General features: G+C 44.5%; 1 protein-coding gene across 1 annotated transcript in view; it reads left to right on the top strand.

Annotated features, from left to right (window-relative positions):
- Positions 1 to 16967, top strand: part of arfgef2 (ADP-ribosylation factor guanine nucleotide-exchange factor 2 (brefeldin A-inhibited)) — a 51088-nt gene that overhangs the window by 22180 nt on the left and 11941 nt on the right. Inside the window, exons 20-31 of the mRNA XM_056275520.1 lie at positions 220 to 348; positions 681 to 839; positions 1732 to 1879; positions 2811 to 2907; positions 3593 to 3633; positions 3870 to 4039; positions 4315 to 4466; positions 12195 to 12367; positions 12842 to 13002; positions 13402 to 13532; positions 13769 to 13898; positions 15155 to 15290. Coding sequence (XP_056131495.1) covers positions 220 to 348; positions 681 to 839; positions 1732 to 1879; positions 2811 to 2907; positions 3593 to 3633; positions 3870 to 4039; positions 4315 to 4466; positions 12195 to 12367; positions 12842 to 13002; positions 13402 to 13532; positions 13769 to 13898; positions 15155 to 15290 — 1627 coding nt within the window. The remainder of the gene's footprint in view (positions 1 to 219; positions 349 to 680; positions 840 to 1731; positions 1880 to 2810; positions 2908 to 3592; positions 3634 to 3869; positions 4040 to 4314; positions 4467 to 12194; positions 12368 to 12841; positions 13003 to 13401; positions 13533 to 13768; positions 13899 to 15154; positions 15291 to 16967) is intronic.

Here is a 16967-nt window from a genome sequence, read left to right as displayed (position 1 = left end):
CCCAGTAATTGTAATAAGGAGTAGCCACAGGTTTGGTCTGTCAGCCACTTTGTAACCATCTGGCTTGGGTGTTGTCTTGTTTTCCCCCAATGCCACTGAATTCAAACAGCAGCTTTAAAGGGACCGATTAAAAACTAGAGCTGCAGAGAGGAGAAAAGCAGTGGAGTGACAGAAAGGAAAACCGGTCTTTGTATCTGTGTTCCCTTCTGTCTTTTGAAGCTGGCATGGACGCCCTTGTTGGCAGCATTCAGTGTGGGACTGCAGGACTGTGATGACCCAGAGGTGGCCTCCCTGTGTCTGGAAGGCATTCGGTGTGCCATCAGGATTGCCTGCATCTTCAGCATGCAGGTAGGCCAGATATTTTCCATCGGAACAAGCCAGCCTATTGACCACTGCTAGTTTTACATTTACATTGGCTTAACTTTTTTCAGTTTCGTCTCTCAACTGACCAAGTCCTGAATTTGATATTGTCTTCCGTTCTTGATCCAGTGCCAAACCAGTCACTTATTTAATCTAGTAGTGCTTGGGGTCTGCATCCAAAAGTGGCCCCTTTGCTCTCTTTGCATTTTGAATAAATGCACAGTTGACGCTGCATTTGCTCAGAATTCCCAGCTGTGCCTCCAGTGCAATGTTCTGCTCACGTCATCATAACCCTGTGCAACACCCCTCTTTCTTTTCAGTTGGAGCGGGATGCTTACGTGCAAGCCCTGGCCAGATTCACTCTGCTGACGGCCAGTTCCAGTATCACGGAGATGAAGCAGAAGAACATTGACACCATCAAGACCCTTATCACTGTGGCCCACACTGATGGAAACTACCTGGGCAACTCCTGGCATGAAGTAAGCCCCTCGTGACACGTCTTGCACATGTGCTGTGTGAGGAAACCGAAGAAAAAAGAGCTCACCGTGAATGTCGGTAAAAAGTAAATCAAGCAGAAATAAATGGACATAATTTGGTTGGACTGTTTAGTCTGCGGGTGGCACAGTGGCGCAGTGGTTAGCGCGGTCGCTTCACAGCAAGAAGGTCCTGGGTTCGAGCCCCGGGGTAGTCCAACCTTGGGGGTCGTCCCGGGTTGTGCTCTGTGTGGAGTTTCCATGTTCTCCCCGTGTCTGTGTGGGTTTCCTCCGGGGGCTCCGGTTTCCTCCCACAGTCCAAAGACATGTAGGTCAGGTGAATCGGCCGTACTAAATTGTCCCTAGGTGTGTGTGCGTGTGTGTGTGTGTGTGTGTGTGTGTGTGTGTGTGTGTGTGTGTGTGTGTGTGTGTTGGCCCTGTGTGATGGCCTGGCGGCCCATCCAGGGTGTCTCCCCGCCTGCCGCCCAATGACTGCTGGGATAGGCTCCAGCATCCCTGCAACCCGGAGAGCAGGATAAGAGGTTCGGATAATGGATGGATGGATGTTTAGTCTGCTTTCCTCAACAGAGGGGAAGTTAGCAGAGTATCCCACAAAGGGGCCCTCGTTGATCTCAGACCTTGAGTCACACTAAGATTCTAAATACAAACAGCCCCCGAACGTCGCTGGCAGTAACTCCCGGCCTATTAACTTGTTCTGTTTATTTTCTGAAATCAGCTCTGTTTGTTAAAGTCTAACAATCTGACCATCAGTCACATTACTCTGCAGTCAGCCAGATCTGTTGAAACGCTTCTGGTTTTTGTATTTCTCATTTTCACGTTTGGCCAGTAAGCCTGTGTGGGACTAGGAGGGACTGGTCTTGATTGTGTGTGTTTATAGATCCTGAGGTGTATCAGCCAGCTGGAGCTTGCCCAGCTGATAGGTACGGGGGTGAAGACACGCTACATCTCAGGGGTGGTCCGAGACAGAGAGTCCGGAATGAAGGGCTTCCCTGCTGGGACAGAGGAGTTCATGCCCCTAGGACTGGGTAAGTACACACACACACACACATGTTATGTTTCTGTACTTGAAAGTACATTCAGTACTTCCATTCCTAGTAAAACCCTTTAAAGACAGCATGTCTTTCTTAACACTAGAACGGCCGGGATTTCTCTCCTACCTGAAACGACCGCGGGTGGTCAAAATGACCGCCACGGTTTTAAACTCTATATTCTGTTAAGATAAATATCCAGTTGAGATAGTAATGCATTACATATGTTAGTATGTCTGTTATGAAACTGACACCAAAATTAACATTTTAACAACTTTAATACTATTTTTTCAAACAATTTAAACTGGCCACTGTCCAACGCCTGTAAATACTGCAACGCCTCGGTGGTAGTAACTATGCGTCTGTAACCAGACATGTTGGCAATAATCAAAATCAAGTGTAGACTATTTCTCTGCACTGGAGGACACTAGTGTGTTTCTAGGACAGAGCAACGAACTTCACGAAGGAAATGACGGAACCAACACACGTCATAAATACTGACATGACGCACACGATGACACACAAATTACGAGCAGTCTTTTTGACCACTCATGGTCGTTTTAGGTAGATTCACCATGGCTTTTTTTTCGTGCAGTTGGTCTAAAACTCATTTGAATGCAAATATATGCAAGTTTAGGAGCATTCAGGGAGCGGCAGGTCTGTATCGTTTTTTTCCGCAAAGTTATTCAACTTTGAAAATCCAAATCTGTCAGAACGATGACCTTGGTTGTTCTAGTGTTAAAGACGGTGTGTCTTTCTTAACAAAGTTTGGCTTATTTTCCTGTCTTTGTGAGGTTGGCTGAACACACACACACACACACACACACACTCTGCCTTTATGGCTTATTCATTGTGCATTCCAGAGCAACCCTCTGTTCGTGTGAGTGCTCATGCATGGATGTGCACATTACTGTGTGTGATGTTGCAGGTACCCTGGTGGGAGGCCAGGACAAGAAACAGATGGCTTACATCCAGGAGTCGGTAGGAGAGACCAGCTCTCAGAGTGTGGTGGTGGCTGTAGACAGGTGAGATGATAATACACACTCAGAAACATAACTTTGATAGTAAACTGGTGGCACGGTGGCGCAGTGGTTAGCGCGGTCGCCTCACAGCAAGAAGGTCCTGGGTTTGAGCCCCAGGGTTGTCCAACCTTGGGGGGTTGTCCCGGGTCGTCTTCTGTGTGGAGTTTGCATGTTCTCCCTGTGTCTGTGTGGGTTTCCTCCGGGTGCTCCAGTTTCCTCCCACAGTCCAAAGACATGTAGGTCAGGTGACTCGGTCATACTAAATTGTCCCTAGGTGTGAATGTGTGCGTGTGTGTGTGTGTCGGCCCTGTGATGGACTGGTGGCCTGTCCAGGGTGTCTCCCTGCCCAATGACTGCTGGGATAGGCTCCAGCATCCCCATGACCCTGAGAGCAGGATAAAGTGGTTTGGATAATGGATGGATGATAGTAAACTAGAATTGTAATATGTTGTATAGTTTTAGTTGCTATTAAAGGTTTACACAATTTTCTGTCGTTAATTGCCTTAGGCCTCGTTTGAGAACCCATTACATCAGCATTTTTTTTACCTTCATTTGAATAAAATTAACCAATGAGATGAGGATAGAGACTAAAGACTACTAATTTTACTTAATATTAAAATCGTGAAGGAAGTTGTTCTATAAATTATCTTTAACTGATACAAGTCTGAAAACTATTTGTTGTCCACAGGATCTTCACTGGTTCCACCAGGCTAGATGGAAATGCAATTGGTCAGTGTACATCCCCTCTCCTAACACAACACAACACAACAGTTTTAATTCACCCCCAGCAGTCTGCATCTGTTTTTGTATTTGCATTATACCGGGTGTCTTCTAAAGGGTTACTGTGTGTTTTTGGTGGCCTTATACACGATAAAGAGGGGGAGAGAACTTTTTTGCCGTTGCCAGTGTTTGGTGTGTGTTTGCTTGTGAGTCTAACAACGGCATTGCCGTTTCACCATTCCCAGTGGACTTTGTGCGGTGGCTGTGCGCAGTATCCATGGATGAGCTGGCCTCGGCCCACCAGCCCAGGATGTTCAGCTTACAGAAGATAGTGGAGATCTCCTACTACAACATGAACCGCATCAGGCTACAGTGGTCTCGCATCTGGCAGGTCATTGGGGACCACTTCAACAAGGTCAGAGCAAATGTCAATTAATGGCGTGGTGTAGAAATTAACCAACCAAGCATACGCTGTGATTGTGCTGCATTTTTATCCCTACATCCATACGTAGGGATACAAATGAATGTAAATCAGCTTTAAAACTTATTTTTATACATGTATTGATACTTGAATAAGTTCCTGCTCTCATTATTATTAAAAAAAAAAACAGGATTTAGTATGTGGCAGAATTAATTTTGGTAATACCCATTCAACACCTGTTTGTGTGCTACGTGTTCTGTGCATTGCAGGTGGGCTGTAACCCGAACGAAGATGTAGCCATCTTCGCCGTGGACTCTCTGAGGCAGCTGTCCATGAAGTTCCTGGAGAAAGGAGAGCTGGCCAACTTCCGCTTCCAGAAGGACTTCCTCAGACCCTTTGAACACATCATGAAGAAGAACAGGTAGAGATGGACTGACACAGGTGTAGCTGAGCATTAGGGTGGGGGAGGCTGACAAATCTAAGGTAGCAGTCTAACACAGTCCTCCCTATCCAAGCTGTGTGATGTGGTTAGCCTGCCATATTATTTGCCGGTGTTAATTCTTATGTATGTGGGGCGGCATGGTGGTGCAGTGGTTAGTGCAGTCGCCTCACAGCAAGAAGGTCCTGGGGGTCATCCTGTTAACATGTATTCTCACTATATTATGTTCAATACGGTAAATGTTCACACTATGGCTTTTGTGGATACTGGGGACGCATGCGCGGTGGACCGGACGGTCTTGGAGGGAAATGTTTTTACTTGTGGTGAGTGCAGCTGGCTGGCGTGATGGCCGGTGCGTAGAGAGGAATAAAGTTTCTCAAAAGATAATAAACGTCGTGTTTATTCTAGTTTAACATTGGTAGCAGAGGGTGGTTTGAAGATGGCTGCAAGTTATAAAATTCCGCCGAAATTTGACAAGGCTAGGCCGTATGAATGTTGGAAGAATGAAGTCAACATATGGATGCGAGTTACAGAACTTGACAAGAAGAAGCAGGCTCTCACGGTTGCTTTGGGACTTGGCGGGCGAGCAAGAGAAACGGCATTGGAAATACCTGTGGAAGATTTAGACAAGAACGATGGTATGACAACTTCATTGGCGAAATTAGATGGAGTGTTTCTTAGAGAGGAAAAAGACCGCGCATATGAAGCGTACTCTCGTTTTGACAGTATTACAAAAGACAGTGCCTTGTCCATGGCGGACTATGTCATTGAGTTTGAGCAGCGATATAACCGGATGAAAAGATATAACATGACGCTGCCCGATGCTGTGTTGGCTTTTAAGCTACTAGACACAGCCTGTCTTGATGAAAGGAACAGACAGTTAGCACTGACTGCGTGTACGGATTTGACGTTTTCTTCGATGAAATCGGCACTGAAGCGGATATTCGGTGGCAAGCTAGCAAGCGCCACACGTGGAATTCAAGTGAATCAAGATGAAGCTTTTTTCACAGAACAGAGATCCCGCGGAAAGGGTTACGTTAATAAACTAAATGTGACGTCGCAGGGTGGACAACATAAGCAACCATTACCTGGGACTAATCCTCTTGATAAGTTTGGTAAAAGGTCTAGATGCGCCATTTGTCAGAGCACTTTTCATTGGGCTAAAAATTGCCCACACAGAGAGAGTGAACAAGTGAAAGTCACTGAAGATGTAGAAGAATGTAACATTACACTGTACTCAAAATCTACTATGTCAGATTCAGAGATCTTTTTTGACTGAATCTTTAGGATCAGCTATTATTGATACTGCTTGTACTCGCACTGTATGTGGTGAGAAGTGGCTAGACAGCTATGTTAATGATCTTAGCGAAGTCCAGGTAAACCAGTTGATGAAAACAGAAGTGCCCAGTTCTAGACCGTTTAGATTTGGAGATGGAAATGTAGTATACTCCACCAGAAGAGTTAAGGTACCTGCAACAATTGGGCAGACTAAGTGCCAAGTTGAGACGGAAGTAGTCAAAGCTGACACCACTATTACTGAGTAAGACATCCCTGAAAAAGCAGGCTCTGTTTTGGATATGGAAAATGACAGAGTTGTGATGTTCAAGCAACCAGTGCCTCTTGAGTTAACAAGTTCTGGACATTACTGTGTAGACATCAGAGGTAAAGAAAATATGTCCCCCAGTGAAAAGGATGAGGTCCTTACAGTCACAGAGGACATGTCCCCAGATGAGAAACACAAAGTTCTCCTGAAGCTGCATAAGCAGTTTGGTCACACTTCTGCAGAGAGACTACTAAGGCTTCTTCACAGCTCAGGAAATAGAGATAAAGAATGTGGGACTGTGTTAGAACAAATAGTACAGGACTGTGACATTTGTCAACGTTACAGTAACACAAAGCCAAAGCCCACTGTGGGTTTACCATTAGCTTCAGAGTATAATGAAACTGTCGCGGTGGACTTGCATGAGCTTGAACCTGGTGTATGGTATCTCCACATCATCGACCATTTCACCCGCTTCAGCGCCGGAAACATCGTAAAAACAAAGAGGTCGTCTGAAATAGTCAACTCCATCATCCACACTTGGATAAGTGTTCATTGTCCCCCTCAGAGACTCTACAGTGACAATGGTGGAGAATTCAATAACAACGAGATGAGACACGGCAGAAAACTTTAACATAGAGATAAAAACGACGGCGGGATACAGCCCCTGGAGGAACGAGCTGTTGGAAAGACACAATCAAACGCTCACTGAGATCCTCCTGAAGGTGAAACGAGAGAATGGATGTGACTGGGAAACTGCTTTAGACTGGGCCCTTATGGCTAAAAACAGTATGGTTAGTGTGCATTGCTACAGTCCACACCAACTAGTGTTCGGTAAGAATCGTAACATCCCCTCAATTTTGGTTGACAAACCACCTGCTCTAGAGGGTACCACGATGAGTATGAGGGTAGGGGCACACATAGCAGCGCTACATGCATCTAGAAAAGCTTTTACAGAATCTGAATGCTCAGAGAGGATAAGGAGAGCCTTGCGTAAACAAACCAGATCCACAGATTATAGATATGTATCAGGAGACAAAATATATTACAAATGAGCCGACAGTACAGAGTGGAAGGGGCCAGGGGTAGTTATTGGCCAGGACGGAGCTGTTGTGTTTGTGAGACATGGTGGCATTCTGGTAAGAGTCCATCACTCTAGGCTTCGTAAAGTGAACACACAAGACAAAAATGATCAAACTATAGAAAATGATGCAACTAGGGAGACAGAAAATGAGAGAGGCACTGTAAGCTATACAGATGGTGCACAGAGTACAGACAATGAACAGGATAATACACAGGATACAGACAATGAACCGGATAATACCAGAGATAGTGAAACTAATAGTATAGATGTACGTCCTCCTGCCATCCCAGAGAGACAAAGTATAAAGTTTGGAGCAGGGCACACTGTTACATTTATGGATAAAGATGACGGTAGTCTCCAAAAAGCCAGACTTTTAGGTAGAGCTGGCAAAGCAACAGGGAAATGGAAACATTGGTACAACCTACAATACATTGAACCTGATGGTAGTAATGGACAAAAGAAGGCAGCTGATATGTCACAAGTTGACAATCTTAATGTTGATGTTGCCAAAGATGTCTCGTTTGATGTCGCTAAACAACAAGAGATTGAAAGTTGGCGTAAAAACAATGTTTTTGAGGAAGTTGTTGATGAAGGTCAAAAGTGTGTTTCCACAAGATGGGTGTGTAATTTAAAAGAAACGTCTGGGGGTATAGTGCCTAAAGCACGCCTTGTAGCAAGAGGCTTTGAAGAACTTAATATTGATGAGTTGCAGAAAGATTTTCCAACATGTGCTTCAGAATCACTCAGACTACTGTTAGCAGTCATCTGTCAAAACAAATGGCAAGTCCATTCGATGGACATCAAATCTGCTTTCTTACAGGGCATGGAGCTTTCTAGGGACATTTATATACGCCCCCCCACCTGAGGCAGGAAGTGTTAATGTAATATGGAAACTAAAGAAATGTGTATATGGTCTTGCTGATGCTTCATTGTACTGGTATAACAAAGTAAAAGAAATAATGATATGCACAGGAGGGAAAATGTCACAAGTAGATCCAGCAGTATTTTATTGGTTAGATAAAGAGTTAAGGGTTCTCTGGTCAGACACTAAAACTCAACTTGCTGACTGTTTAACTAAGAAAGGAGCATCTGCCCTTGTGCTTTTGAAAGCTCTTAGTGAAGGACTATGGGACATTTCCTAAAAGGTGCTTTCATGGCTTGCTCTTAACACAGCCTTTATGGATGGCAATTTTTTATTTTTGTTTGACTACATGTTTGGGAATGTAACTGTTGATGTTCACTATATCCCTGCTTTGTAACAACAGACTTCACTGTGTTTTTTTCTTTTAAAAAGTATAGCGAGATTGTTAACATGTATTCTCACTATATTATGTTCAATACGGTAAATGTTCACAGCATGGCTTTTGTGGATACTGGGGACGCATGCGCGGTGGACCGGACGGTCTTGGAGGGAAATGTTTTTACTTGTGGTGAGTGCAGCTGGCTGGCGTGATGGCCGGTGCTTAGAGAGAAATAAAGTTTCTCAAAAGATAATAAACGTCGTGTTTATTCTAGTTTAACAATCCCGGGTCATCCTCTGTATGGAGTTTGCATGTTCTCCCCGTGTCTGTGTGGGTTTCCTCCGGGTGCTCCGGTTTCCTCCCACAGTCCAAAGACATGTAGGTCAGGTGAATCGGCCGTACTAAATTGCCCCTAGGTAGGTGTGTGTGTGTGTGTGTGTGTGTGTGTGTGTGTGTGTGTGTGTGTGTGTGTGTGTGTGTGTGTATATATACACTACCGTTCAAAAGTTTGGGGTCACATTGAAATGTCCATATTTTTGAAGGAAAAGCACTGTACTTTTCAATGAAGATAACTTTAAACTAGTCTTAACTTTAAAGAAATACACTCTATACATTGCTAATGTGGTAAATGACTATTCTAGCTGCAAATGTCTGGTTTTTGGTGCAATATCTACATAGGTGTATAGAGGCCCATTTCAAGCAACTATCACTCCAGTGTTCTAATGGTACAATGTGTTTGCTCATTGGCTCAGAAGGCTAATTGATGATTAGAAAACCCTTGTGCAATCATGTTCACACATCTGAAAACAGTTTAGCTCGTTACAGAAGCTACAAAACTGACCTTCCTTTGAGCAGATTGAGTTTCTGGAGCATCACATTTGTGGGGTCAATTAAACGCTCAAAATGGCCAGAAAAAGAGAACTTTCATCTGAAACTCGACAGTCTATTCTTGTTCTTAGAAATGAAGGCTATTCCATGCGAGAAATTGCTAAGAAATTGAAGATTTCCTACACCGGTGTGTACTACTCCCTTCAGAGGACAGCACAAACAGGCTCTAACCAGAGTAGAAAAAGAAGTGGGAGGCCGCGTTGCACAACTGAGCAAGAAGATAAGTACATTAGAGTCTCTAGTTTGAGAAACAGACGCCTCACAGGTCCCCAACTGGCATCTTCATTAAATAGTACCCGCAAAACACCAGTGTCAACATCTACAGTGAAGAGGTGGCTGCGGGATTCTGGGCTTCAGGGCAGAGTGGCAAAGAAAAAGCCATATCTGAGACTGACCAATAAAAGAAAAAGATTAAGATGGGCAAAAGAACACAGACATTGGACAGAGGAAGACTGGAAAAAAGTGTTGTGGACGGATGAATCCAAGTTTGAGGTGTTTGGATCACAAAGAAGAACATTTGTGAGACGCAGAACAAATGAAAAGATGCTGGAAGAATGCCTGACGCCATCTGTTAAGCATGGTGGAGGTAATGTGATGGTCTGGGGTTGCTTTGGTGCTGGTAAGGTGGGAGATTTGTACAGGGTAAAAGGGATTCTGAATAAGGAAGGCTATCATTCCATTTTGCAACGCCATGCCATACCCAGTGGACAGCGCTTGATTGGAGCCAATTTCATCCTACAACAGGACAATGACCCTAAACACACCTCCAAATTGTGCAAGAACTATTTAGAGCAGAAGCAGGCAGCTGGTATTCTATCGGTAATGGAGTGGCCAGCGCAGTCACCAGATCTGAACCCCATTGAGCTGTTGTGGGAGCAGCCTGACCGTATGGTACGCAAGAAGTGCCCATTCAACCAATCCAACTTGTGGGAGCTGCTTCTGGAAGCGTGGGGTGCAATTTCTCCAGATTACCTCAACAAATTAACAGCTAGAATGCCAAAGGTCTGCAATGCTGTAATTGCTGCAAATGGAGGATTCTCTGACGAAAGCAAAGTTTGATGTAAAAAAAATCTTATTTCAAATACAAATCATTATTTCTAACCTTGTCAATGTCTTGACTCTATTTTCTATTCATTTCACAACATATGGTGGTGAATAAGTGTGACTTTTCATGGAAAACACAAAATTGTTTGGGTGACCCCAAACTTTTGAACGGTAGTGTATATATACACTACCGTTGCTCTAAATAGTTCTTGCACAATTTGGAGGTGTGTTTAGGGTCATTGTCCTGTTGTAGGATGAAATTGGCTCCAATCAAGCGCTGTCCACTGGGTATGGCATGGCGTTGCAAAATGGAGTGATAGCCTTCCTTATTCAGAATCCCTTTTACCCTGTACAAATCTCCCACCTTACCAGCACCAAAGCAACCCCAGACCATCACATTACCTCCACCATGCTTAACAGATGGCGTCAGGCATTCTTCCAGCATCTTTTCATTTGTTCTGCGTCTCACAAACGTTCTTCTTTGTGATCCAAACACCTCAAACTTGGATTCATCCGTCCACAACACTTTTTTCCAGTCTTCCTCTGTCCAATGTCTGTGTTCTTTTGCCCATCTTAATCTTTTTCTTTTATTGGTCAGTCTCAGATATGGCTTTTTCTTTGCCACTCTGCCCTGAAGCCCAGAATCCCGCAGCCGCCTCTTCACTGTAGATGTTGACACTGGTGTTTTGCGGGTACTATTTAATGAAGATGCCAGTTGGGGACCTGTGAGGCGTCTGTTTCTCAAACTAGAGACTCTAATGTACTTATCTTCTTGCTCAGTTGTGCAACGCGGCCTTCCACTTCTTTTTCTACTCTGGTTAGAGCCTGTTTGTGCTGTCCTCTGAAGGGAGTAGTACACACCGGTGTAGGAAATCTTCAATTTCTTAGCAATTTCTCGCATGGAATAGCCTTCATTTCTAAGAACAAGAATAGACTGTCGAGTTTCAGATGAAAGTTCTCTTTTTCTGGCCATTTTGAGCGTTTAATTGACCCCACAAATGTGATGCTCCAGAAACTCAATCTGCTCAAAGGAAGGTCGGTTTTGTAGCTTCTGTAACGAGCTAAACTGTTTTCAGATGTGTGAACATGATTGCACAAGGGTTTTCTAATCATCAATTAGCCTTCTGAGCCAATGAGCAAACACATTGTACCATTAGAACACTGGAGTGATAGTTGCTTGAAATGGGCCTCTATACACCTATGTAGATATTGCACCAAAAACCAGACATTTGCAGCTAGAATAGTCATTTACCACATTAGCAATGTATAGAGTGTATTTCTTTAAATTTAAGACTAGTTTATAGTTATCTTCATTGAAAAGTACAGTGCTTTTCCTTCAAAAATATGGACATTTCAGTGTGATCCCAAACTTTTGAACGGTAGTGTATATATATATATATATATGTGTGTGTCAGCCCTGTGTGATGGCCTGGTGACCTGTCCAGGGTGTCTCCCCACCTGTCGCCCAGTGACTGCTGGGATAGGCTCCAGCATCCCCACGACCTTGAAAGCAGGATAAGTGGTTCGGATGATGAATGGATGGAATTCTCATGTATTTCACTGTCTCCGCTGTCATCTAAAGACTCTAATGCATCTCTTCTGACTTGACTGGGCAGTGCCCTGCAAGTATACAGCCAGGCCATGTTTGTCTGTAGAGACGAGGTTGGAGGAAAATATGTGGTGATTTAGTGCCTGTCGTCATTGAGAAGTAAAAGGAAAGGCTGGCAGAAATGGATGATGCTGAGCATGAACATGTCAGCGGCCGCTTGGTTAGATATAGGAACACATGGGGGCTTAATGTACTTAAGGCCACAGTTCACAGCAACTGAGTTACTTATTCATTAGATGTCATGGAGGGACACGTGTGCACACCCACACCGCTGTAACCCGTTACTTTCCTCTCGCTCCCCCAGGTCCCCCACGATCAGAGACATGGTGATCAGGTGTGTGGCCCAGATGGTGAACTCTCAGGCAGCCAACATTCGCTCTGGCTGGAAGAACATCTTCTCAGTGTTCCACCAAGCCGCCTCCGACCACGATGAGACTATAGTGGAGCTGGCTTTCCAAACCACCGGGCTCATAATCAGTGAGTATAACCGCATCTGATTCCCCGCAGTGGCCATTTTGGCTTTTTGGCTTTTATGATACAACTGAGTCATGCTGGTGCTGAACCTCAGCTGACTGTGATGCAGCCAAGTGGCGGAGGTGGTGCCTTTCAAACTGGCTCATTACCACTGGGTAGTTTGTGATTGGCTTTAATTATTGTTGGCTGGCTATCAAAATGTTTGCCTTCTACCGTGACAACCACTGGCAATGGTAATTACCATGATTTTATATGCAAATTATATCTGAATTTTCATTTATTGTGGGTAATGGTTTGAGAATGATTTGGATCAACTCTAAATGGAAAGTTGTTCTGTCAGTTTGGCCCTAGTGGTAGTCCAACTCATGTGCAGGAATTTTTGACTTAAATCCCTAAACTAGCACAACCAAACTGAAGAGAGGTTCTCGGTTGTCTGTCTTTATTTCCTCGTTTCTCCCTCCATCCCGCTGCCTTCAGTGAACACCTTCCAGCAGCACTTCGCAGCAGCCATCGACTCGTTCCAGGATGCCGTCAAGTGCCTGTCGGAGTTTGTTTGCAACGCCGCCTTCCCCGATACCAGCATGGAGGCCATCAGGCTGATAAGGCGCTGCGCTAAATACGTCTCCGATAGGCCACAGGTAGGAGCACTCGTGTCACTTCCCGCCTGACGGTGGGGCAGCCGCATGGCGTAGTGTGTCAGCCAGCATCCACCTTGCCAAAGCATCCTTCAGCAAGACACTGAATCTCTAGCAGCTTGATGGTTTCTGGGCTTTGTCCGACTCACTTGGACCTCTGTAAAGAAAATCTTCAGACAGGAGACAAAAAAATGTCTTTCCAACATTATTCTGCTTATTCTGCCTCTGAGCGTGGCCTTAGTTATGAAAAAATGTGTGGCCCCATTACAGATGGATGATCTAAGATTTGATAATTTGGACTACACACAAAATTTTTCTTTTTTTTACAAATTACTATGTAGTTTGAATCCAATAAATTGATCCAAAATGTCCAACCAACTGCTGCTCACCATCCCTGTCCAGGCCCTGAGGGAGTACACCAGCGATGACATGAATGTTGCGCCTGGTGACCGTGTGTGGGTTCGAGGCTGGTTTCCCATCCTGTTTGAGCTTTCCTGTATCATCAACCGCTGCAAACTGGACGTCAGGACCAGGTGAACTGGCTTAGTTCCCTGCCCCTGTCTCGTGTCATATATTTCTACCAGATATATTTGCCCCATTTGCCCCCCTCCCCATATGATTTTATTGATGCTTGTATTTCATCATCTAGAAGGCAGAAATGTACCTTCAGAAAATTGGATCTCAGAAATCAGAAAAAATAATGATTTAGTTGACATGCCTGAGAACGTTATTTTGTTTTTTAAAGACTAATCTGCCTGTTTTCCAACAGGGGTCTGACGGTGATGTTCGAGATCATGAAGAGTTACGGTCACACTTTTGAGAAGCACTGGTGGCACGACCTCTTCAGGATTGTCTTTCGAATCTTTGACAATATGAAGCTTCCCGAGCAGCAGACAGAGGTCAGAGGCCCCTGAAGTGACACTGATGCTATCATACTCCGAGTAGCAGCTCCCACATGTGACTGGAGGCCTCCTCTTTTGAGCTGAAACAGACCGACATGCTCAAAGAATATTAACACTAGAACGACTGGGATTTCACTCCTACCTAAAACGACCATGGGCAGTCAAAATGACCGCCAGTTTTTAAACTCTATATTCTGTCAAGATAAATATCCAGCTGAGATATTAATGCATTACATATGTTAGTATGTCTGTTAAGAAACTGACGGGTCCGCGGTGGTGTAGCGGTCTAAGCATCGGCTTTGTGTCGATGCAGTTGCCCCCTGGGGACCAATGTTTGCGTCCCGGTCTCGTCAGATCCGACTATGGCCGGACTCGATGAAGCAGCAATAATTGGCAACGCTGTCTGCGGGAGGGGGGCGGAGTTGGCTTGTTTTCGTCACATGAATGCATCTCTGTGTGTGTGGAGAAAAAGCAGTGGTTCGGCCTGGATTCACCTTGTCACGAAAGTGGCGAGGCGTCTCCTTCGAGACTGCCGACCGGAGAAATGCAGTTGGCGAACGCATGCAGTACGAGGGTGGGTGTTTGAACCAAAATAGGGATCGATTGGCCACTAAATTGGGAGAAAAAGGGAAAATTAGAAATAAATTAAAAAAGAAAAAGAAAAAAGAAACAAACCAAAATTAACATTTGAACAACTTTAATACTATTTTTCAAACAATTTAAAATGGCCGCTGTCCAACGCCTGTAAATACTGCAACGCCTCGGCGGTAGTCATGGTGCGTCTGTACCCAGACATGTTGGACAGAATCAAAAATCAAGTTTAGACTATTTCTCTGCACTGGACGACGCTAGTGTGTTTCTAGGACAGAGCAACGAACTTCACGAAGGAAATGACGCGACCAACACACGACGTAAATACTGACATGATGCACACAGTGACTCATGGTTGTTTTAAGTAGATCTTATCACTTTTTGTTCACTTGATCTAAAACTCATTTTAATGCAAATATATTCAATTTTGGGAGCATTCCACAAAGTTATTAAACTTTGAAAATCCAGAACCGTCATAATGACGGCCCTGGTCGTTCTAGTGTTAAATAATCAAGCACACATACACATCAGTCACATGAAAACATTACACAAACGTCTTTAGTGAAGTGAGATCTTGTTGATACAGACAGGGAGGCTGAAACAAAAATCAGCATTGATTCTCACCTGCTTGTGTGCATTTGTGTCTTTCTCGGTCCTGGCAGAAAACGGAGTGGATGACGACAACGTGCAACCACGCGCTGTACGCCATCTGTGACGTCTTCACGCAGTTCTACGAGCCCCTCAGTGAGGTCCTGTTGGCAGACATTTTCACACAGCTGCAATGGTGTGTCAGACAAGGTGGGTGTCCAGCACCAGAGGACAGGGGTGAATAGAAGAGTCTTGTATCATGATCATACATACAGTAATAAAAACTGTTTTATTTTAGTTTACAAAGAGCATAACAACTTTCAAGGGAGTTACTAGAAACTGTCCCAGTGCTGGTACTCTTGACTAGTTAATTTGGAATAAATGTGGTGCTGTGTAAGGATTACCTACCTGCATTTCCAAGTTTTATGGTGATGAAAATCTTTTAAATGGATACAAAATAAATCTTAAACATTAGTGTAAAATCATTACGTTAGTGTTTTGTCTCCCTTGTATTTCCTTTTTTTCAGCACTAGAAAATGTGATACTGCAAAAAAAGTGGTGTTTATCACTGCACATATCCTGGTTATACCCAGCCATGAGAATGTTATTTAGTCGACACAGGGTTTTTCCTGCATAGAGAACTACGAGGCGGCCGCCTCCGTCACATCTCGTCCCTCCTCCAGTGCTCAACGGGGGTCTTAATGAAAACCACTACCTTCTAATGAGCGCTGCACTCGGTGGGTTTGTCATTTTTAACTGCAGTTGCGGCATTACGCCGTCGCCGATGTGGTGGCGCTGTATCGTAACCAGCACAGTGCACCTGAAAAGGCGCTGCCAAAACTGCCAGACGGAAAAAAAAGCTGAAATTTTCCGGAAGTTTCCAGTTACCAGAAGCCTCTTGGATGAGAGGCAAAACGTCTTCACGGATATATAACCAAGTCCAGTTGCACTTGTTTCTATTCCTTTGGATAACTATGACCTGGATGAATGAGAACATTCACAGACATGTTGCGGAACAATTTGGGTCTGACACCCTTAAAATGGTGAGGGAATATGAAAGGATGGCTTGGAAGATTGCAGACTACAGAAAACACTTGCGATTTAATCTGAGATGCAGACAACACAGGCTCATACCCACTAGCCTGCGCCTGTGTACCACAATGAAAGGACATAGAGCAGACAGAATCATAGAGAAGGCACAGAATCAACTCCTGAATGAGAGTGAGACAGGTCCATTTCACTATTGAAGGGGTGAAGGAGAAATCTGACCAACTACTCCAGCAACTAACATCCCACTTGCCTGGTGCAGTCTTGGAGAGGGTCACTGATTTCACCAAGAAAGCCCAACTATCTCAACACCACAAAACCAAAGAAAGGCAGACAAGGAAGTTTCAAAACTTACAGCGACGAACCAACAACCCTAGCCAAGCAGATATACTTACCTGGAGACAAAAGACAGAACATCCCACACAAAACGAAACGCAGAACAGATGGATCAAAAATCTGTCGGACAAGGTACTTTCCCAATCAGAGAAGGTCTTAGCCAAAGGACTGAACTACGCCATGACACCCAAACAACTACCTATAGTTGACCTCATCACATCCACAGAATCAGCTATAAGGAAAAACAATCTAACGGAAACTGAAGCGGAACAGCTTAGGTTAAAGGTGTCAGCAGCTCTGTCCAATGCGAAACCCCCTCCTTCCAACCTAACCATGGAGGAAAGGAAAGCCGTGACAGCCCTGAGCAAGGATGAAAACGTCACTATCCTTCCAGCAGATAAGGGGAGCTGCACGGTTATCCTCAACACAACAGACTACCATGCCAAGATCACGTCATTACTCAGCGACACCGACACCTATGAACCGCTGAGACGCGATCCAACT

Source organism: Lampris incognitus, chromosome 2 (assembly GCF_029633865.1).
Source record: "Lampris incognitus isolate fLamInc1 chromosome 2, fLamInc1.hap2, whole genome shotgun sequence".
Lineage (NCBI taxonomy): Eukaryota > Metazoa > Chordata > Actinopteri > Lampriformes > Lampridae > Lampris > Lampris incognitus.
This window is presented reverse-complemented; position numbering and strand designations above follow the sequence as displayed.